General features: G+C 43.5%; 2 protein-coding genes across 2 annotated transcripts in view; one reads left to right on the top strand and one right to left on the bottom strand.

The window, feature by feature from the left end:
* Nucleotides 1-21,000, top strand: part of HECA (hdc homolog, cell cycle regulator) — a 99,169-nt gene that overhangs the window by 45,851 nt on the left and 32,318 nt on the right. The window contains exon 4 of the transcript XR_008444255.1: nt 9,630-9,799. The gene's annotated coding sequence lies outside the window, so the exon portion shown is untranslated. The remainder of the gene's footprint in view (nt 1-9,629; nt 9,800-21,000) is intronic.
* TXLNB (taxilin beta) overlaps nt 14,603-21,000 on the bottom strand; it is a 52,513-nt gene continuing 46,115 nt past the window's right edge. Inside the window, exons 9-10 of the mRNA XM_054021434.1 lie at nt 20,651-20,746; nt 14,603-19,512 (exon numbers count right to left, since the gene is read on the bottom strand). Coding sequence (XP_053877409.1) covers nt 18,952-19,512; nt 20,651-20,746 — 657 coding nt within the window. The 3' untranslated portion in view covers nt 14,603-18,951. The remainder of the gene's footprint in view (nt 19,513-20,650; nt 20,747-21,000) is intronic.

The following is a 21,000-nucleotide window of genomic DNA, read 5'->3' as shown; positions in this document are numbered from 1 at the left end:
GCCAACCCAGCCCATATTTGATCAGTAATGGCAAAATTTCATCCTGTGTGAGAGTCCCTTACTTATAGAAATAGCTAGAAGGGTTTATACAGCCCTCATTGAAATAACCAAGAGAAGTAATTGCTTTCAGGGGAACCAGGAAAATAAGTCTGTGTGCCACAGAGCCACTAAAATCAGGGTGTCATATGCACTGCTGTGATGCATGGAAACAGAGTAGTGCCTGTATCTGCCAGAATTTTTCCTAGGCTTCAATCTGCTAATACACGAGCATCAAAAAGGGAAATTCAGATGACTTTTATAACTGAAACTACCTGCTACGTAAATGAGCCTAATCTTGTGTTTGGGGGATTTCCCATTAACTCTAAAGAGGAATTACCCACATAAATCCCCTTCACAGTGAGAAAAGAGTCACATCTGATTTGTAAAGTACAGGAAGGATTTGGATGAAGACACACAGCAGAACAAGACAGAGGACATGACAATTAAGATCTCAATTCCCTCGATGGAATAATCCACAATGGAAAGTTAATTAAGAGAGGGGCATGGATTTTCATTTGGCAGAGTGAGCAAGAGCAGAGATTAGAATTTCAGAAAAGGCGGGGGAGGGAAGGGATTTATATCAGGATATTTTACCAGCTACTTTAGTTTTCTTACAAAATAAAATTAATTTTGGGAGAAACACTACTGGCAAGTGACAAAGTGCCAGATTCAACCCTGGATCTTTCCTGGAATAACTGGCTTGGACCAAGGATGAGTTTGTCCTGATAGCATTAGACACAACCTGATAAAAGTATCTCTCAGGATCTTGAAGGGGTTGTGGAATCCTTGTGCTTAACTCAGTTCATGCCAAGGAACATGACTGCATTCTATTTAGTTTCCACGTCTTGCATGGTGGTATTGGCACAGCATTATTTGAAATGTGCTAATTACATGGATTTTGGCACACTCAGAGTCTTAACTTCTCCAGTGAAAATGCACTGGGATCATCAGCTTTGGCAGGAGGGGTGAGTGTTGGGTAGCCTAGCTCCTACTCCTTCTGGGACATTGCCACCAATTGATCCATTGATTTCAGTTCACTTCTCTCTACTGCCAAGTCTGCCTAACTGTAATACACTTCAAGACTTTACAAACCAAAGTATTGTTTTATGGGATCCTTTTCTCCCCCTACCCTACCCCATTTTTGTGTGTTATGTCTAAACTTAATTTTGTAAAATAGGGCAGAGGCCATAGGCCAAATTCAGAGGGGATTCAAAGCAAGCCTAAAGAACGTACCGATATATGTTTAGTGAATTACACTTTCTTCGTAATAGAATGTAAGCCTGGTCCACATGAGAAAATTTGTACTAGTTTAAATAAACCAATCTTAAAATGGATTGATTTCGGCAAGAGTTAAACTGGTTTTACTGTATCTATATTAGGGGGTTGTAGCAGCTTAACTAGACCAATTTAAATCTGATTTAATTAGATCACTGCAACTCTTCTCATAAAGACAAGGTCTAGAGTCACTCATGGAGAGTCACAGGGCTAAATTCTGAGCGAATGTAAATAAATTCAAGTACATTACACTAGTGTTGGCTCCTGTAGAGCAGTCTACAAGCGCCACCATCTCTAAAGGATTCTTAGCTGGTCTCATTTACACAGCAAGGAGGTAAAAAGTTGTCCAGCTCCCACTCTGACTTACCTTACAACTTCCAGCTCCTCAGAGCATGAGTGTCCTTTAGAAATCTGTCAAATAGCTGCAAGTAGCTCAAAGGGGGCCTAAATCCCTTCATACACTAGTGTAACCCCATTCACTTCATTGGAATTACACGAGGTTAGGAGATCACAATCAGGCTAATGAAGTTTGAGTTTAAAGGTGCCCAAACCTGTATGAGTTACTAACTTACACATGACCTCACAGTTAGCCCATCCCCCTTTGTGTATATGCTACAAGGCACCTCACACACTTTAGGTACTTGGTAAATAAGATTAATTAATATTAATAATAAATAGTGATTTTTGGCTAAGTAATTTTTTTGTTTCTTAAAAAAATTTAACACTTCAAAAAGGAATAAAAATGCTTAATTTTTACATCATTTAAGTTGATTTTTTTGCCGATTTAAGTTCTAACTAAAAGGCCATTCTTAATGTATAATAAAAGCATCACACAGAGATTTGCACCAAAATAATTGGGACTCAAGCCCAACACCCCATTTTCCACATGGGGAAATTGTGCAGAAAGATCAGTCGGTTTGTTCAAGGCACCCAGGGTTGCAAGAGCTGGGAGCTCCTGATACCCAGTCCAGTGCTCATGCCATACTTCTCTCCCTAATTTACACGTGGCTTCACAGGGCACTAGTGATAATGTCAGACCTATATTAACATTCACAAACTAGGCTTGAAGGGGGCAGGAGACAAAAGCCCACTGATAAGTCAAAAACATGGAGACCTGGGAGAAGGATTGGAATCTGGGGGGAACATGGGCCATTATAACAGGGATAGGAGAGATACAAGAGCAAACATAGAGGGGAAATCAGATCAGTATCTTAGATGTCTGTATACTAATGCGAGCAGTGTGGGGAATAAACAGGAAGAACTAGAAGTACTACTGCATAAACACAACTATGACATAACTGGCATCACAGAGACTTGGTGGGATAATACACAAGTGGAATATTGATATTGAAGGGTGCAGCTTGTTCAGGAAGAACAGGCAGGGAAAAAAGGGAGGAGATGTTGCCTTGTATAGCAAAGATGTACACTTGGACTGAGGTTGAGATGGAAATAGGAGACAGACTTGTTGAAAGTCTCTGGGTAAGAATAAAAGGGGTAAAAAACAAGGGTGATGTCATGGTAGGGGTCTACTACAGATCACCTAACAAGGAAGAAGAGGTGGATGAGGCTTTTTTAAACAACTAACAAAATCATCTGAAGTACAGGACTTGGTAGTGATGGGGGACTTTAACTACCCACACATCTGTTGGGAAAATAACACAGCAGGGCACAGATTATCCAACAAGTTCTTGGAATGTATTGGAGACATTTTTTATTTCAGAAGGTGGAGAAAACTACCAGGGGAGAGGCTGTTCTAGATTTGATTTTGATAAATAGGGAGGAACTGGTTGAGAATTTGAAAGTGGAAGGCAGCTTGGGTGAACGTGATCATGAAATGATAGAGTTCATGATTCTAAGGCAGAGGTGGGCAAACTATGGCCCGCAGGCCAGATGTGGCCTGTGGGACCGTCCTGCCCGGCTCTTGAGCTCCCGGCCAGGGAGGCTAGTCCCCAGCCCCTTTCCTGCTGTCCCCCCTCCCCCGCAGCCTCAGCTCGCCATGCCGCCCGCGGTCTGGGTGGTGGGGCTGTGAGAGCCGGCGACTTGCCCTGGTGTTGTAGACTGCGCGGCAGCGTGGCTGGCTCCAGCCGAGCGGTGCGGCTGCCAGTCCTGGTGCTCTGAGCAGCATGGTAAGGAGGCGGGGAGCGGGGCAGGGGATCCCAGGGGGCAGTTGGGCGACAGGTAGCAGGGGGTGGTTGGATAGGTGTGGGAGTCCCGGGGGGGCCTGTCAGGGGGTCGGGGTGTAGATAGGGGTCGGGACAGTCAGGGGACAGGGAGGAGGGGGGGCTAGATGAGGAGGTGCCATCCCGGGAGGGCGGTTGGGGCGGGGGATCCTGGGAGGGGGCGGTCAGGGGACAAGGAGCAGGGCGGGTTGGATGGGTCGGAGGTTTTGAAGGGGGCAGTCAGGGGGCGAGAAGTGGGAGGGGGTGGATAGGGGGCAGGGGCCAGGCTGTTTGGGGAGGCACAGCCTTCCCTACCCGGCCCTCCATACAGTTTCGAAACCCCGATATGGCCCTCAGGCCAAAAAGTTTTCCCACCCCTGTTCTAAGGAAGAACAGCAGAATAAAGATAATGGATTTCAAAAAGGCAGATTTTTAGCAAACTCAGGGAGTTGGTAGGTAAGCTCCCATGGGAAGCAAGTGGAAAGGGGCAAAACATTTGGAGAGAATTGGCAGTTTTTCAAAGAGACATTATTAAGGGCACAAGAGCAAACTATCCCACTGCATAGGAAAGATAGGAAGTATGGCAAGAGACCATCCTGGCTTAACCAAAATATCTTCAATGATCTGAAACTGAAAAAAGAGTCCTACAAAAAATGGAAACTAGGTCAAATTACAAAGGATGAATATAAACCAGGGGTGGGCAAACTTTTTGGCCTGAGAGCCACATCCGGGAACAGAAATTGTATGGCGGGCATGAATGCTCACAAAATTGGGGCCTGGGGTGCGGGAGGGGGTGCAGACTCAGGGGTGGGGCTGGGGATGAGGAGTTTGGGGTGTAGGAGGGTGCTCTGGGCTGGGACCGAGGGGTTTGGAGGGTGGGAGGGGGATCAGGGCTGGGGCAGGGGTGCAGGTTCCGGCTGGGAGTGCGAGCTCTGGGGTGGGGCTGTGGATAAGAGGTTTGGGGTGCAGGAGGGTACTCCGGACTGGGATTGAGGGGTGTGGAGAGCAGGAGGGGGATCAGGGCTGGGGCAGAGAGTTGGGGGCTGGGGAGAGGCACGGGGGGTGCAGGCTCCGAGCAGCACTTACCTCAAGCAGCTCCTGGAAGCAGTGGCATGTCCCTTCTCCTGCTCCTACAGGAGGCGTGGCCAGGCGGCTCTGCACACTGCCCCATCCGCAGGCACCGCCCCTACAGCTCCCATTGGAGCACGTAGGAGCTGGAACGGGGCCATGCGGCTTCCGGGAGCCGGGTGGTGCAGCCCCTGACCCTGCGCCCTGGCTGGAGTGGGGCCGAGCCGCGTGGTGTGGCCCCGACCCAGCGCCCCAATCTGGAGCGACAGAGCGGGGCTGAGCCGTGTGGTGCGGCTTGTGGGCCGGCTTAAAATGGCTCGCAGGCCAGATCCAGCCTGCGGGCTGTAGTTTGCCCACCTCTTTTACAACAAAAGCATGTAGGGACAAAATTAAAGGCCATGGTACAAAATGAGATTAAACTATCTAGAGACATAAAGGGTAACAAGAAAACATTCTACAAATTCATTAGAAGCAAGAGGAAGACCAAGGACAGGGTAGGTCTGTTACTCAATGAGAGGATAAAGACAATAATAGAAAATGTGGAAATGACAGAAGTGCTAAATGATTTTTTGTTTCAATTTTCAACAAAAAGGTTAGTAGTGATTAGATGTCTAATATAGTGAACGCCAGTGAAAATGAGGTAGGATCCAAGGCTAAAATAGGGAAAGAACAAGTTAAAAATTACTTAGACAAGTTAGATGTCTTCAAGTTGGCAGGGCCTGATGAAATATATCCTGGAATACTCAAGGAGCTGACCAAGGAGATATCTAAGCCATTAGTTATTATCTTTGAAAACTCATGGAAGACAGGAGAGATTCCAGAGAACCGGAAAAGGGCAAATATAGTGCCAATCTATAAAAAAGGGAAATAAAGACAATCTGGGGAATTGTAACCAGTCAGGTTAACCTCAGTACCCCGAAATATAATGGAGCAAATAATCAAGCAATCAATTTGCAAACACCTAGAAAATAATAAGTAACAGTCAACATGGATTTATCAAGAACAAATCATATCAAATCAACCCAATAGCTTTCTTTGACAGATGACAAGCCTTGTGGTTTGGGAGGGAGGGATAGCTCAGTGGTTTGAGCATTGGCCTGCTAAACCCAGCATTGTGAGTTCAATCCTTAAGGGATCTGGGGCAAAATCAGTACTTGGTCCTGCTAGTGAAGGCAAGGGACTGGCCTCAATGACCTTTCAAGGTCCCTTCCAGTTCTAGGAGATGGGATATCTCCATTAATTATTAAATTAAGCTGTAGACATGGTATATCTTTAGTAAGGCTTTTGATAGTCTCACATGACTTTCTCATAAGCAAATTAGGGAAGTACACTTTTAGATGGAGCTACTATAAGGTGAGTGCATAACTGGTTGGAAAACTGTTCCCAGAGGGTAGTTATCAGTAGTTCCCAGTCAAGCTGGAAGGGCACGTTGAGTGGGGTCCCATGGGATCATTTCTGGGTCCGGTTCTGTTCAATGTCTTCATCAATGTTTTAGATAATGGCATAGAGAGTACACTCATAAAGTTTGCGGATGATACCAAGCTGGGAGGGGTTGCAAAAGTTTTGGAGGAAAGGATTAAAATTCCAAATGCTCTGGACAAACTGGAGAAATGGTCTGAAGTAAATAGGATGAAATTCAATAAGGACAAATGCAAAATACTCCATCTAGGAAGGAACAATTAATTGCACACATACAAAATGGGAAATAACTTCCTAAGAAGGAGCACTGCAGAAAGGGATCTGGGGATTATAGTGGATCACAAACTACATATGAATCAACAGAGTAAAACTGCTGCAAAAAAAGCAAACATCATTCCCAGGCTGTCTACACTGCCACTTTCAGCACTAAAATTTTAGTCGTTCAGGGGTGTGAAAAACACGCCCCCCCCCCCGAGTGACAAAAGTTTTAGCGCTGAAAAGCACCAGTATAGACAGTGCTTTATCGCTGGGAGCCCATAAAGTTACCACTGCTCGTTTGGATGTTTTTTTTTATTGCTGGGAGAGCTCTCCTCCAGCAATAATGCGTGTCTACACTGCCCACATCACAGTGCTGCCACGGCCGTGCTGTAATGTGGGCAGTGTAGACATACCCTGAGATGTATTAGCAGAAGTGTTGTAAGCATGACAGGAAAAGTAATTCTTCCACTCTGCTCTGCAATGAGAAAGCCTCATCTGGAGTATTGTGTCCAGCTTTGGGCACCACATTAGAGAAAAGAATTGGAGAAAGTCAGGAGAAGAGCAACAAAAATGATTAAAGGTCTAGAAAACACGACCTATGAGGGAAGATTGAAAAAATTGGGTTTGTTTAGTCTGGGGAAAGAAGGCTGGGAGGGGACATGATAACAATTTTCAAGTACATAAAAGGTTGTTAGAAAAGGAGGGTGAAAAATTGTTCTCCTTAACCTCTGAGGCTAGGACAAGAAGCAATGGGTTTAAATTGCAACAAGGGAGGTTTAGATTGGACATTATGAAAAACTTCCTACCTGTCAGGGTGGTTAAGCACTGGAATAAATTGCCTAGGGAGGTTGTGTAATCCCCATCCTTAGAGGTTTTTAAGAACAGGTTAGACAAACACCTGTCAGGAATGGTTAGTTACTGAGCACAAGGGACTGGACTAGATGACCTCTCATGGTCCCTTCTAGTCCTACACTGCTATGATTAAGCTGTTATGCTATGTTGCATCAAGTGATTTAGAACCTTGGTTGAAATACTTCTATGGCAGAGACTGATTAATGAACTGGACACTTAGAAGCCTTACATAAATTCATGGAAGTCATTACTTTGCACACACACAATGCAAACTATGTAGATGTGATTTTTTTAACGTAATGGAAATGATCAAGCTGCTTGGAGATCAGTGTTTGTGTGGAGCCAGTGTATCATGTTTCCAACACTATTGCTGAATAAGCAGGTTTGTTTTAAATATCAATTGTGTTTAATTTGTAAGTTGTTTTTTTAATCTATTTTTTTAACGTTATGGATGAATTTAATGATCCTGAAAATTAAAGACAAATAGCATGGGTAGACTCATGCATAGTACAGGAAGTTTCAGAGCAAGCTGTTTCTCACAACTGTAGGTACATTTCTTTCCTGACCTGCACCAACCTCACTATTCCAGTCCTCAGCCTTTTTTGCGGTAGACATTTCCAGTTGCATTGAATAATGCAAGGCTAGAGGGTGGTTTTGTGAAGTGGTTATGTGTTCAATATGATAGGACAGAGACCAAAGTTGTTTTCTCTTTTGATCTAATCCAGGTGTGATCCCGAATCTCCAGATATGAAACTGCATTACCTCCCCCCAGAAATGCTGCTTTCAGTACAACTGAACATTGACCACACTGTTCATTTTTTAAAAAAGGTTTTCTAATTTCTGCATCATCTGGCTTTAGTCTGAAATGGGGGAAAACTGTTCTAGCTGAATCTTCTTTGTGCTAGAAAGCTACACTGCAGATATTTTTGCCTTAGACATTTAGCAATACAAGAAATAAACAATCCAAAATGATTGAATTAGAGTTTTTGCTATAGAACAAACACAAATCCGAGCATTCATATCACCCTTTAACAATCAGCGGAATTACTGGAGCTACAAAGATAAGCTATAATGATCCACTGATCACCTTGCTGCAGACATTTGATATATCCCATCAGTTCTCCTGTATGTATGAGAACCACTATACCTCTCTTTCTAAGCATGAGTTTTGTGTTTACTAGTACAAGCTGTCATATAGCATCCTCCTAACCGTGTGGGATTTGTGATTGTTGCATTGCTTTCTTGTTTTGCATCTTTAAGACTATGTCTACACTTGGAGCTAGGGCTGTGATTTCCAGCTCATGAAGACATATTCCCGTTAGCTCTTATCTGAACTAGCATGTAAAAATAGTAGCGTAGCTGGGGTAGCACAAGCAATGGCAGCAGCAGGACAGGCTTGCTGCCCCAAATGCAAACCAGCCTGCACCCTGTTGGCTCTTTCTGCTAAAACAATAAATGAAAGTGTTACCATTGACATGTAATCATGACATGTAAGCTCCAGAGTTAACATCAAATTACAGTGAAACAAGGCCACTTCACATGTGCATTTGGTTCTCTCTCTCTGCAGACTCATTAAGAGAGCATTGTTTTGTTCTGAGTTTGTACAGTGCCTAGCACAATGGGGGTGCAGGTCCATACATAGGACTCCTACATGCTACGGTAATACTATTATGATTACTATTTATTCAATATTCATTTGTATGGACTTCACATTTGGAAGGTTTGATTCAGATCTATCATGGCCAGAAATTTATTTTTAATTCCATGTTAACTGTTGGGAGCATCAGAGAAGTGCTAGAACTATGTAGCTCTGAGTACTAGCTCAATTTGAACCCACCTTTTGGGATTTGTTTGGGTTCTTTTCTATATAATATTGCCTTGACATTTGAGATGTTCAGCTTATGATCCCATACTTCAAAAAGCAGAGCCGTGCAGAACTTGCTTTCAGTTTTCAGGGTGAACCTTTCTGATGTTTCCTTTGGGTCTGTGGAAGTAGAGCAAGGCCTGAAGGGGATTGGAAGGGGATTTCAATGCAAACAGTCTCTTCTGTGAGCAAGAGTCAGGCTAGCTGTAACCCTAATAACACGAGATTTGTAGAAGCGAGGATTTTGTGAGGCGAGTGGGAAAGAACTGTGTGAGAAGTTGTTGTGACCTTGTGTAGATAAATATGGAATGTAGACTAGAGTCTAAATAAGTGAGAAAAATAAGATATCAGGATGACCTATGTATAAACAAAATACAGCTGTTGCTTATTATTGTATGTAACAAAAGGTATAAATGCTTGCTGTAATTGTTTACCTGTTGAGAGACCTGCCTAGGAAGGGGAAACCCTGTGTCCTAGTGCACTCTCTCCCTCCACGCAATTGCTAGAGATAATAAAGTATCTGACTTTGCTGCACCCAGAAAGAAAGTGAGAACTGTGTTTTTCTCTGATAGGTCACGTGGGACTGCTTGAAGTTTGGGGTTAATATTGACCCAAAAAATCTCAAAGAGAAATTTACCTAAAATTGACACATGTTCTGGTCTAAATAAATCTATTTAGCTTTGTTTTTTCTCTAGCACCCATTGCCATGGTATATAAGCGCCTGACCAAGATCACCTGAAGACCATTTAGAACCGAGTATCACCATAAGTCCCTATCTGATACTTGAAGTTTAGCTCAAGTCTACTGAACAACCTTTCTATGAGCCTGGCCCAAGCCTTGTGTTTGAAATGAAACCTGGAACCGGGTGAGTTTTGCTCTGTTTTTGCATTTTGTTATGAAGGTTTTGCACAGATTGCCCAACAAGCTACAGTAAGCGGAACAGGGCTAGTAACTGGAAGGGACATCTCCAGGAAAAACCTAGTTGCAGCAGGAAGTGGGGTCAGCGGTTCAGGAACTGATACTTTGCTCTCTGAGCTATTCCTGGAGCAGGGGTTAAGAGGGATTGTGCTGCTGGAGGAACTGTCTTTTGGATAAGATGTAAAAAGTCATGACCACTTGCAGTCATCGAAGATCCCTTTTTGGCACTTTTCCCCAAATAGGGATGTTTAACAGTGTCCTGACCCAATTCTCCTTTGAGTTACTGTGCATCTAAATGCCCCCTGTCATTTCAACTGGGTAAAATAGTCACTTCCTAGGAACAAAGGAATTGCCTATGATTTATGCGGTTCAGTATGTTGGGCCAGACTCTTAGATGATGTAAATCAGTGTAGCTCTATTAACGTCAAAGAAGCTATGTAGATTTACACCAGCTGAGAATTTGACTCTCAGGCTGTGGCCATACCTACATGTTTCAGGGGAAACTGCAAAAGAGCCCCATAATGGGCAATTAGGGAATAATCTGATCATTGGATCTTCCTAACCCCAGGCAATTAATTAGTAGCAGGACTATACTCTGAAGCATGAGGAATTTATATTCCTTATCTATCTAATGAAGCCAACTGTCCTACATTCATTGTTACTATGAACTGTGAAAAAATGGCTGAAATACACCACAGAGCTGGTTGTTTTTCAGCAGTGGGTGAAGTGATTCCAGAATGTCCATTGCTTGTAAATCGTTTTGGGATCCTATGAGATTAAAGACGCTATATGTGATATATTATTTATAAGGCTTCAATTTAGTCATGGGTATTTTTAGTAAAAGTCATGGATAGGCTATAAACAAAAATTCATGGCCCGTGACCTGCCCATGACTTATGCTATAAATACCCCTGACTAAATCTTGGGGGTGGGGCAACCCGGGGGGGGGGGGGGGGGGGGGGCTGCAGAGTGGAGGGCGGGGCTGGGGCCAGTGGCACCAGCTGCTGCGGGCTGCCAACAGCTGCTGCTCCGGCTGCCCCAGGATTGCTGCTGGGGACCAACAACAGCAGCTGCTCTGGCCCCCAGGACTGCTGCTGGGAGGGATTCCTGGGGGGAGGTCGCTGCTGGGGAGGTGCTGCTGCTCGGGGGGGGGACCTGGGCCAGTGGCACCAGCTGCCGGGGGCCGCCAACAGTAGCTGCTCCGGCCACTCCTGGGACCACTGCTCAGGCGGTCCCCAAGGCCAGCTTCCTGGGGCCACCCAAGCACCAGCTGGTGTGGCTGACCCCGGGGCCACCTGAGCAGCTGCTTGGGCGGCCCTGGGGTCAGCTACACTGGCCGCTGCAGAAGTCACGGAGGTGGCAAGAAGTCATGGAATGCACAACTTCTGCGACCTTCGTGACGGACGCGGAGCCCTAGTTATTTATGGAAAGCACTGTGTAAAACAAATGCAAATAGGAGGGCGTCAGAAACATCCGTGCTAAGAAATAAGGAATCTGATAGAAATTCTTAAATTATTTACTTAGCTCCAAAGTTCTGACATTTTAACAAAGTCAGTAAGAATGAGATGATTTTCTCCCCTTCTTTGTCCCATGCCTGCAGCGATTTGGTGGGAAGCCTTTGCCCAGATTTCAAAATATTTTTGGCTGAGTGTGGTGTGTTTGCTAATGCTGCTTTTCATTCCCTTTGCATTATCACGGGTGTGGCAGGTGAATCACAAAAGTACGGTAATTACGTACTCAGGTGTAGACTTGTACTCTAGCTTTTTTATCGTATTTTATTTTGGTAAGTATTAGCAGACAGACTATTGCATGGAGATAATATTTCCAATGGGATATTGAGAGAGACTAGCCTCAAAGCACATGTGCAGGGGGGAAAGCTCAGCCGCCCCGTGCAAATGCAGGAACTCCTCATCCTATACAGGCCTCCAAAACTGGCAGCATGACCTCCGTCGCTATGTAAGGCATGACTGCACTCTGTGACCACTCTGAATAGGGACAAAGAGTAAAGGGAACTTTACTGCTGTTTCAAGAAGCATTCACTTTAAACCTCCATCTATGTGATGCAGATTTGGTCAGGGACTCAATCTACAGCAACCATTTCCTGATTCTGTACCCTTCTGGCTCTTCACACTCTTTTCTTGCACAGCCCCTCATCCATGTGAACAGGGAGTGCATTGGCTGCTGTGACAGACTTGCTCTGATAGAGTTGCCTTTTTCCCTTTGCAACTCTCCATAAATTACATAACACATTTATTTTTTGTGATTTTTCAAAACCCACCCACGCACGCCTTGTAACACTGAAACAAACATGCAAAATTAAGGACACCCACACCCCCCAGTGCATTCCATAATTTATGGACAGCCCCTTCAGCACATAGTCCAGATGTTCTGCAACTTCAGTGGCCTCTAAAAGTGTTCATTGTGCTGCTGGCAGGAAGGCAATTTTCTCTGTCAGGGAGGGAAACCCTAACTCTTTGTGCACTTTGTTTTGGAGGGTCATTTTCTGAAATCAGGGTGTACCTCCCGTGCTGTGCATCATGGGAAGGGACTCCTAGCAGTTTAGGACAGTACAAGACTTCACAGTTCTTGTGCTTAATGGAAAAGAGGCATAAAAAGGGAACCAAACTAATCATATCTAATATTTGCTCCATGTGTAAGAAAAGGTAGTTTATTTAAAGTCTTGGGAATCAAACACACGCCAGTATAAATAAAGGAGAACAGGGAGGGATAGATAGGGTATAAATACCATGATTGATGCTATAGTTTCTTAAACAAACTTTTAAAATAAACACCAAGGGCCAAATTCAGCACTGATGTACATACTGTGCAATGCCATTCATTTCAAAGGGTAAATCAGCATTGAATTTGGTCCCATGAGTGCATATGCAGTGCTCACTGATTGCAGTATAACATGAGCTATGCATACATATCCCAGGGAAGAATCTGGCCTAGAATTAAATTGATGTAATTATTAGGAAGTGGAGGTGGGAGGGAGAGAGAGAGAGAGACCAGTTCCTCTTAGGGTTGCCATCTTTGAGGTACAAAAAAGTGAGACATCTGAGATGATCCTGAGCTCATGAAACTGGACAGCTGGCAGTGTGTACTGAGCACTCTTACAGATATCCTGGGACAGCCACCTCAAAAAAGGGAAGATCCTGGGAAAAGCTAGACAGGTGGCAACCCTAGAGAGTATCAACCAGTATGGCCATGCTCAAGGATGGTCATGAAGACCAGGAAATCCCATCTAAGATTAAAAAGAAATCCAGTTTAATAAAACTGCTTTGCACTGTTATATACATCTAGCCTCAGTCTCTGGGAAATCTTGTCCTACTCCTTGGCAGCAGTTTTCTACCCTCTTGCTAGTGCTGCTGATGCTCTGGCAAAAACCAACAAATCAGCTCTGCTCGATCTTCAATCCAAAGGTGGAGACTGCCTTACTGACTGCCTTCCAGAGAATAGTGCAATAATCTTTGATGGAATGGCTGTCATCCAAGCATTATGTGATGTTCTTTCAACATTGGGTATGCTTGCAGATGCCATTTTAATGCACATAATTAAGCTTGCAAGAAAGTAGAAGTGTACTTTCTTTGGACTTTGTCACAGATCAGTAACCCAATGTGAGCATCAAAAATGTGGTACAGTCACGCTGAGCAGCAGGTGGCTCCCAAGTGGTACAAATCTATGGAAAGGACCAGAAAACCCCCAGTCAGTGGAAGAAGATTCTTTCTTATGGCAACAATAAGGAAGCACTTCAGACATTCTTGTAGATGATGTGAAGGGATGCAGATTTGCAAGCTGTAGGAAAGGACATCATTCTCTACATAGCCCCTGGAGAAGAGTGTTACTGCCTGGCTGTGCAGAAGGGTTCAGTGACAGTCACAGCTGTTGATGAATTAAGTTGGGACCACGAAGAATGTGACTCATGTATATTTCTTCATGTGAAACAGGCTGCCAAGGACTACCAGATTGTGATAATTAGGAACCCAGATACAGCTGTTAGTCATAGGCATCAGTCTTAAGTCACCACTCCCAGTCAATTCACATTTCTTCAGTTGTGTTGGGAATCAAAACCACACTATTGATTTGTAGAAAGTCCTCCCGAAGGTAAGTATCCCCTTTATAGGACTCCACACATTCACAGGATGTGATTCTACAAGTGCCTTCTATGGGAAGGGAAAGAGAAAGGCATTTGCTGTGGCTTCTCAGAGTGAAGAGTTCCTGGATGCTTTCACAGACCTTACACTTCAAGACTCAACTTTCCTTGTGCTTGAGAAATGTGTGTGCCATCTGTATGGCCAAGCTTCACCATAGGATGTCAGTGATGCCCGATACAAGGTGTTCTGCCTAGCTTCATCTTCACTGCCTGAACTGAACGTGCCACTAACATGTAATGCTCTACATCAACACAGCAAGTGGGCAAATTACCAGGCTGCTATAATGAGGCACTCTCTTGTTGACTGGAGGAATGCTCATTCCCCTGTTGGCCCTGGATAGCATTTAGAAAACAAGGAGCTTGTCATTACCTGGATGGCAAGAAATCCAGCACCAGCTCGTATGTTGCAGTGCTTCATGCCTGCAACATGTGAAATGTCAAACAGGGTGATGTTCCATTGTTCCTGTCTTACTGCTGGGATTTCCTGCCTGGGCTTGTGTCAGAAGTGTGAGAACATTGACAAAAAAGCTGCTGAACCTGTTATTCACAATGATGACGTGTCCGGCAAGAGTGATTGTGGTGAGTAGGATGCCAGACTGGGAAATAAAAATGTATTTTACTCAGGGAATAAGCACTACAGGGCCAACAGCAATATATATCATTCATAACAAACACTGGACTTGAAATAGAAAATTCAATTTTGACTTGTATCAACAATTATGTCAGTTCATACCAATCCAGATAAATTGCCACTTATAAATATTTGAGTAAGAAATAAAGGGGAGTCCAGTCAAAAGGTTTGTGTTTTACTTGGTTCAGTGCTGTGGCTGAAGAAAACATGCTCGTTGCCAAGGAAAATAGTAACATTTTAGGCATTTTCATAAATTTTATATATTGATGGATTTTTCTATCATTTCACATAGTTAGGCTGGTGCACAAACACTTCTTTTGAGGGTAAATGATAACATAATTCAGCCTACAGTGAAAGGTGAGTATTGCCAAGAAAAACAAATGATAGGGATGGGGTAATACTTTGACCTATACTTACTACCAAAAGCTAGTCATGGTAGTTTATTGCACATTATCTGTTAGACTGATGGTAGAAATTATTAATGTATGAACACCCCAGTAAGGCAAGAATTTGTAATTCTTTAGCACATTTTATTATCCACAACTACTAAAAATAAAAGATTTTTCACCCAAATTGGCTCTTCGCAATATTTTTTCTTGTGTATGACTTCTAACTTCCTCAGTCCATTCCACCTTGCCTGTAATATACTTCCATATACATTTCAATCATTTGCAGTCAATCTGGGACTTTACAGGGCAAATATTAATGAAATTATGGACAAGAACTCTTTTCGGTATGGTGTCAAAATTGGTAACTTTGTGCCATGACAGAAAACGGTAGGGTTTCTTGCAGAGAACTTTTAATACGAGGCCTCTCAGGTTATTGGCTGTATAAATCTGCAGAGAGTAAGTGGTGCCCCTAGTGCCGGAATGAAACTCATTTTCTAAGCACAATAATGGGCCTCACCATCTGGCCTATGTGGTGTGGGGTGGTAGGTGAAGAGATGCAGGGTTGGAAGACAGGTGCGGGAGCCTGAGGGAGAGGAGGGAATTGGGAGACTTGGGGAAGGAAGTTAGGAGCAAGAGCTGGGATGGGAAGAGAGGCATGAGCAAAAGTGGCATGATGACATACTAATTTTCCACAGGAGCCCTACCTCACTCAGTGCACAGGATGGGTGGTGTGCTGAGAATGAGTCAGGGTGGTGTAGGGGATGAGGCTGTTGTCTGTTGGTTACACGAGCAATGTTAATTCTGGCATTTCCTTCCTTCAGAATGCATGACTTTGTAAACTGAATGTTCTTTTTTGGGGATGTAATTGAATATTTAAGTTTGTAAGGCGCTTAGATGGAGTGGTGGTGAAGACATTATAAAACAAAGATAGGTATTAAAATGACAAAAAAAAAAAAAAAAAAAAAAGAGAACAAAAAAACCCCCAAACCAAACCAAACCTCCCCAATCTCCAAAAACAAAAACAAATCACTAGAGCTGAAAGAGATTTACTGTATATATGAATCATGCTAATTTAATTTAAAACACTCTAACAACAAGCAAAACTATATGCTTTAAATTTATACTCCGCTTCTATAGACATAAAATCACTGGAACCTAAAGAAAGTAAACCACATGATTATAGATTTTCAGCAATTGAAACAATTAATTTATAGGCTAAAAGTTTCAATGCTAGGCACCTAAGTGGCCTGATTTTCTGAGGAGATTACCAACATTTAGGTGCTTAGATATAAAAGGAAGTGTCTAACTTTAGGCATCTAAATTTGAAAATTTTAGCCATAATGGATAAGTCCAACCCCAGAAAAACAACTGTCAAAATCATACTGTGAATACTGCAACAGATAACTTTTCAAAAGATTGTACCAAACAGTGCAAATAATGAAAACAATTATATTGCGTTAACCAGGCTGAATTATCCCTTTGGGAATGAACGAGGATTAAAAATGGAGTCTCATTTTTGGGTGAAATGCAACAAGAATTTTGTGATCACAGTATCTGACAAATGACGTCTTTCCCCCTAGGTCACCAACATTTCCATTTAAATCTGCATGTATGATTTTCTAGAGCATTTAATTGTTTCTCAGTGTTCGTATGTATGGCTGGGTTTGTTTGTGTGTAACATTTCCCTTTCTAACTTCTGGACATCTGTTCTCATATTAGTGGCATTTTCACAGTCTTGAGATGGTTAGACCAGGAACTGGTAGCATGAAGGCCTGGACTGAATATACCGATTGTGGGTACTGGGATTGGTGGGCCCTGGATTAAGTGTACCTATTGTGGTAGCCAGAAGCTGGGAATGGGTGACAGGGGATGGATCACTTGATGATTACCTGTTCTGTTCATTCCCTCTGGGGCACCTGGCATAGGCCACTGTTGAAAGACAGGATACTGGGCTAGATGGACCTTTGGTCTGACCCAGTATGGCCGTTCTTATGTTCTTAAAAACGGCAGGCCTACTCAAAACCATAGCTAAAGGCCTGACCCCAGTGGGGGAGGAACCACTAAGCCCAGGCTACAAATGATTACGTGGGAAAACGAATTAGAAAACAGGAATAGGAGTGAAGGTCAAAGGTTAAAAATCAGGGATCCAGAAGGGGACACAAAGCAGAGAACACCTGACAGTGTCCACCACTCCTTAAAGATGTCTAAGGAGTCAGTGGACACCACGCACAGGAACTCTATCCAGTGGTATGATTTGATGAGGGACCAGAAATAGGCCCCACAGTTGCAAAGTGCCTCTCCTGCCCCATCGAGGTTTCTCCTCCTGGTTTAGTGATGGCCATTTTGGCCAGTGCTAGGAGTAAGTTGATGGGGAGATCTCGTGAAATCCTGGAGCCATGGATAAGATGTGCAAGGATAAACAGGTGAAGGGAAAAGTGCAACCAGAACTTCAGTAAGAGATTCTGAAGGAGCCAGAAGAATGGCTGCAGCCTGACACACTCTACATAGATGTGACCCAGGGTCTCCTTCTTGCCACAGATAGGACAGATGTCATGGGATTCCATGAACTGTGCCAAATACATGCCTGTGCTTATTGCTCCATGGAGGAACTGCCAACTAATCTCCCCAGAGAATCATGAAACCAGAATATAATACAGACTGGCCCACTGGGGCTCCCTGCCCACTGGATTAAGTGCAGAGGATGCATGCTGGGGATGAGAGAGGGATTCTAGCAGTGGGCAGGCAGGCAGATTAGGACTCTCCGCCAAACAAAACTCCCAACATTCCCTGCTGAATGCTCTACAAGCTCCCCTTTTTGCTCATGACTCTAAAAACAAGTTGATGACACACAGAAGTTGGCTAAAGTAGTAAGGACCAGAGTGTGAGGGGCCCTTGGGTGGGCTTGCAGATGGATAGAGGAGCACAAGCAACCCTTCTTCTCCTATGTTCTGCATTCCTGGCACTCAGGGGAGCACAGGGATTGTTTGCTTTTGTTCCACTCTGGAGAGCAGGATACCAAAAAGGGAATGAAGAGGAAGCAGCATAGCCCAGCTCCCGTTCCTGACTGCACCAGCTTAAACACCAGGGTTTATGCTTCTGGGAGCAATCTGTGGACAGAGCGGACTGTACACCACCTGTGCACGGAAAGAGTATAGTTGCCTGAGACACAATCTCTGGTGCTCCTGCTGAGACAGGGCTGTTGCTTAAAAGCAAGATTAAAACAGCAATATTATGAGGCATCTCGCAAAGAATTTTCCCCGTTTACTATGGTTCCGTTGAAAGCAATGACATAATCACAGCACTGAACAGAGATGGCAATTAGGGGTAGATGTTTGGAGTTGTGTGTGGGTGTTTAGATACAAAATTTCCAGTAACAAGTCAGTGATTTGTGCAGGTAACTTTTGCAAAAATGTGCCATTATTGTACCTCCTAAGGGCTTCAATTTACCCTATCAATGCTTCTGCTGTGATCACAAATCCTCATCACCTCATTTATTAAGCTCACCTGGCCTCCAAACAGGCCATGTTTTGTGCAACATCAAGCCAAATCGATATGTTTAATTATATAGCTTTAAAAAATGTATATCTGTATTGCAACAATTCTTAAAACATGAAACCTCAACAGTTTGCCTGGATTTTGTTGAGTGAGATGATTCATGATGCCTGGAAAGAAGATCCTGTAATTTTGTTATATTTTGCTGACATTAAGAAAATATTATGCTTTGCATATGTGAGGGACAGCCAAAATAACAAACCCATTATTAGTGTGTGGTGGTGGCAAAGTGGTAAGTTGCATTACACATCGCTATAAAACACGTTTGAGCATGTTTTCAAGCCCAATTTCCCCCCCCCCCCCCCCAGAAAATCAATTTTGGGAGAAAAGGAGCTGTGACTGGTAGAAAGACAAACCAGAAAACAGCGTTATGTTTAATCTACTCCTTCCATGTCAGCATCTACTGTTTGCTGCGTGGGCTGATCTTGAGCAGGCTGCTCTGCTGGGGCTCCTTCACATTTCTCAGCCTTTGGCACACATTCAGTGGACTTCAGAGCAAGACTCGGCGGCCCAGAGGGGTTCCCTGCCTCTGGCTGAGGGGTGGGATGGGAAGGAACCCCGGGCTCTGTGAGACAAAGAGGACTGCATGCTTGAGGGTCAGCCGGCTCTGGATTACTGTTCTCACTGGAGACTGTGAGGGGATCCTGCACGTGATGGGTCACCATGAATGCTGCAGCTAGATTCTTCAGGATGTTCTCATCAATAATGGACAGCTCTGCACTATCCTGTTCAGTAACGGAAGGGCTTGCATCAGCCTCTTTTCCCAAGATGTCATCATTTCTATCCTCCTCATCCTCCTGTTCCTCATTAGTGAATTTTGCTTCTTTTATTTTTTTGTACAGTTCATTCCTCTCTTCCTGCAGCGCTCTGCAAAGGTTCTCTAGCCTCTGGATTTTCAGCACGAAGCACTCATACTCCTTAGCCCTCATTGCTTTCTGTGATCAAATCAAAATCAGGCAAAGGTGTAGGAAACTGGAGTTCATATTCATGAGGTTCACACACGTATGTTACAGTTATAAAGATATAATTTGTTACATGCAACTGTTCTTCACTGCAAGGTAGCTGGAGTTCCCAAAGTAATCAAATACAATTATAATCTTCCTAACTAAGTACCAATTCACCCCAGTGCACTGAAGTGTGTCACTTAAGTGGTGAATAAGGCATTCTGCAGGTTCTCTGCACTCGACTGAATTTCATCGAGAGATATGAGGCATAGCCATAGCCATGAATAATCTCTAGCGATAGAAGGATCATAAAACATTCAGGATGTCAGTACAGATAAGCACCCAAAAGCTGTATTGCTTATCTGGACTTCCTGGAACACTGTGTTGGAATTTTCATGAGAACAGGCTGCCTCATATTTGCAGTCCATCTTGGTTTTGGTTGGCTGGAAACTCTGTGAGACCAGCCTCTCTTGCAGCATTTTGTGGACATCTACATTTTCTGATTCTAGCTGGATGGAGAAGTCCACAAAAATGACAATACTGGAGGTTGCAGCAGGGACGCTATTCATTATTTTTTCAAACCTCAAAAACGTAGTCCAGGTTACATTTAAGTTTGGGATGAAAGTTTAGGTAGCTTCTTATTTTATCTGAATCAGTTTCCACATCCCTACTAATTTTCTATGCAATCTCTCTATGTAGGGAACATTTAAATCTATGGTGGACCCCAGTGACTTCTATATTGGAAATTAAGCTGAATTAACCAAAAGTCTGACTTTAAAGTGCATTATTTAAAGCACATTAAACCCCTGTGTGGACACTTTCTTTCAGAAGTCAAGTGACCTTAATCTAAAGTGAACTAAGGCCACTTCACTTCTGAAGTTTAATGCACTTTAAATTCACCCTTTTAATTAATTAGGCTTAACTTCCCATGTGGACAAGCTGTTAGTGTATGCACAGAGCCAGACCCAGTAATATCTTGGCCTCAACAGATATGATGTTTTTTCCAAGACCTGACCTTATCAACATATACTAAGAAAAAGGGCCCAGTTTTCCCATTGATTTTAGTGGGCTTTGGATCAGCCCTAGTTAACTTGAAAATATGAAAAAAATTGTGAAGTAGGTTTCTCACCTCTTCAATCATGTCCAATAGAGCTTTATTACAGTTCTCAAACCTGGCTTTCCATGTAGCCGTATCCTTTTCCAGCTTCTTCATCTTCTTTGTCATCTACAGAAGCAGGAAGAGAATCACAGCAGGAATCCCAAATGTTAATTGAAGTTAGAACACCATTTTAGTTATCTTTTCTTAAACCTCTACTTATAGATCTGTTACCACTAACTACAGTGAAAATGAATATAGCATTGTCAAAGAATGATGGCTGAGGAATAACTTATAGCAAGAGACTGGTTTAATTTCAACTCCCCAAGCGTTGAAATTTGACACAAGTGAATACCCCCTGCCATTCACACCCACATGCTCCA

The sequence above is a fragment of the Malaclemys terrapin genome, chromosome 3 (genome assembly GCF_027887155.1).
Source record: "Malaclemys terrapin pileata isolate rMalTer1 chromosome 3, rMalTer1.hap1, whole genome shotgun sequence".
NCBI classification, from domain to species: Eukaryota; Metazoa; Chordata; order Testudines; family Emydidae; genus Malaclemys; species Malaclemys terrapin.
The sequence above is the reverse complement of the archived record's forward strand: the minus strand, read 5'-3'. Positions and strand labels throughout refer to the sequence as shown.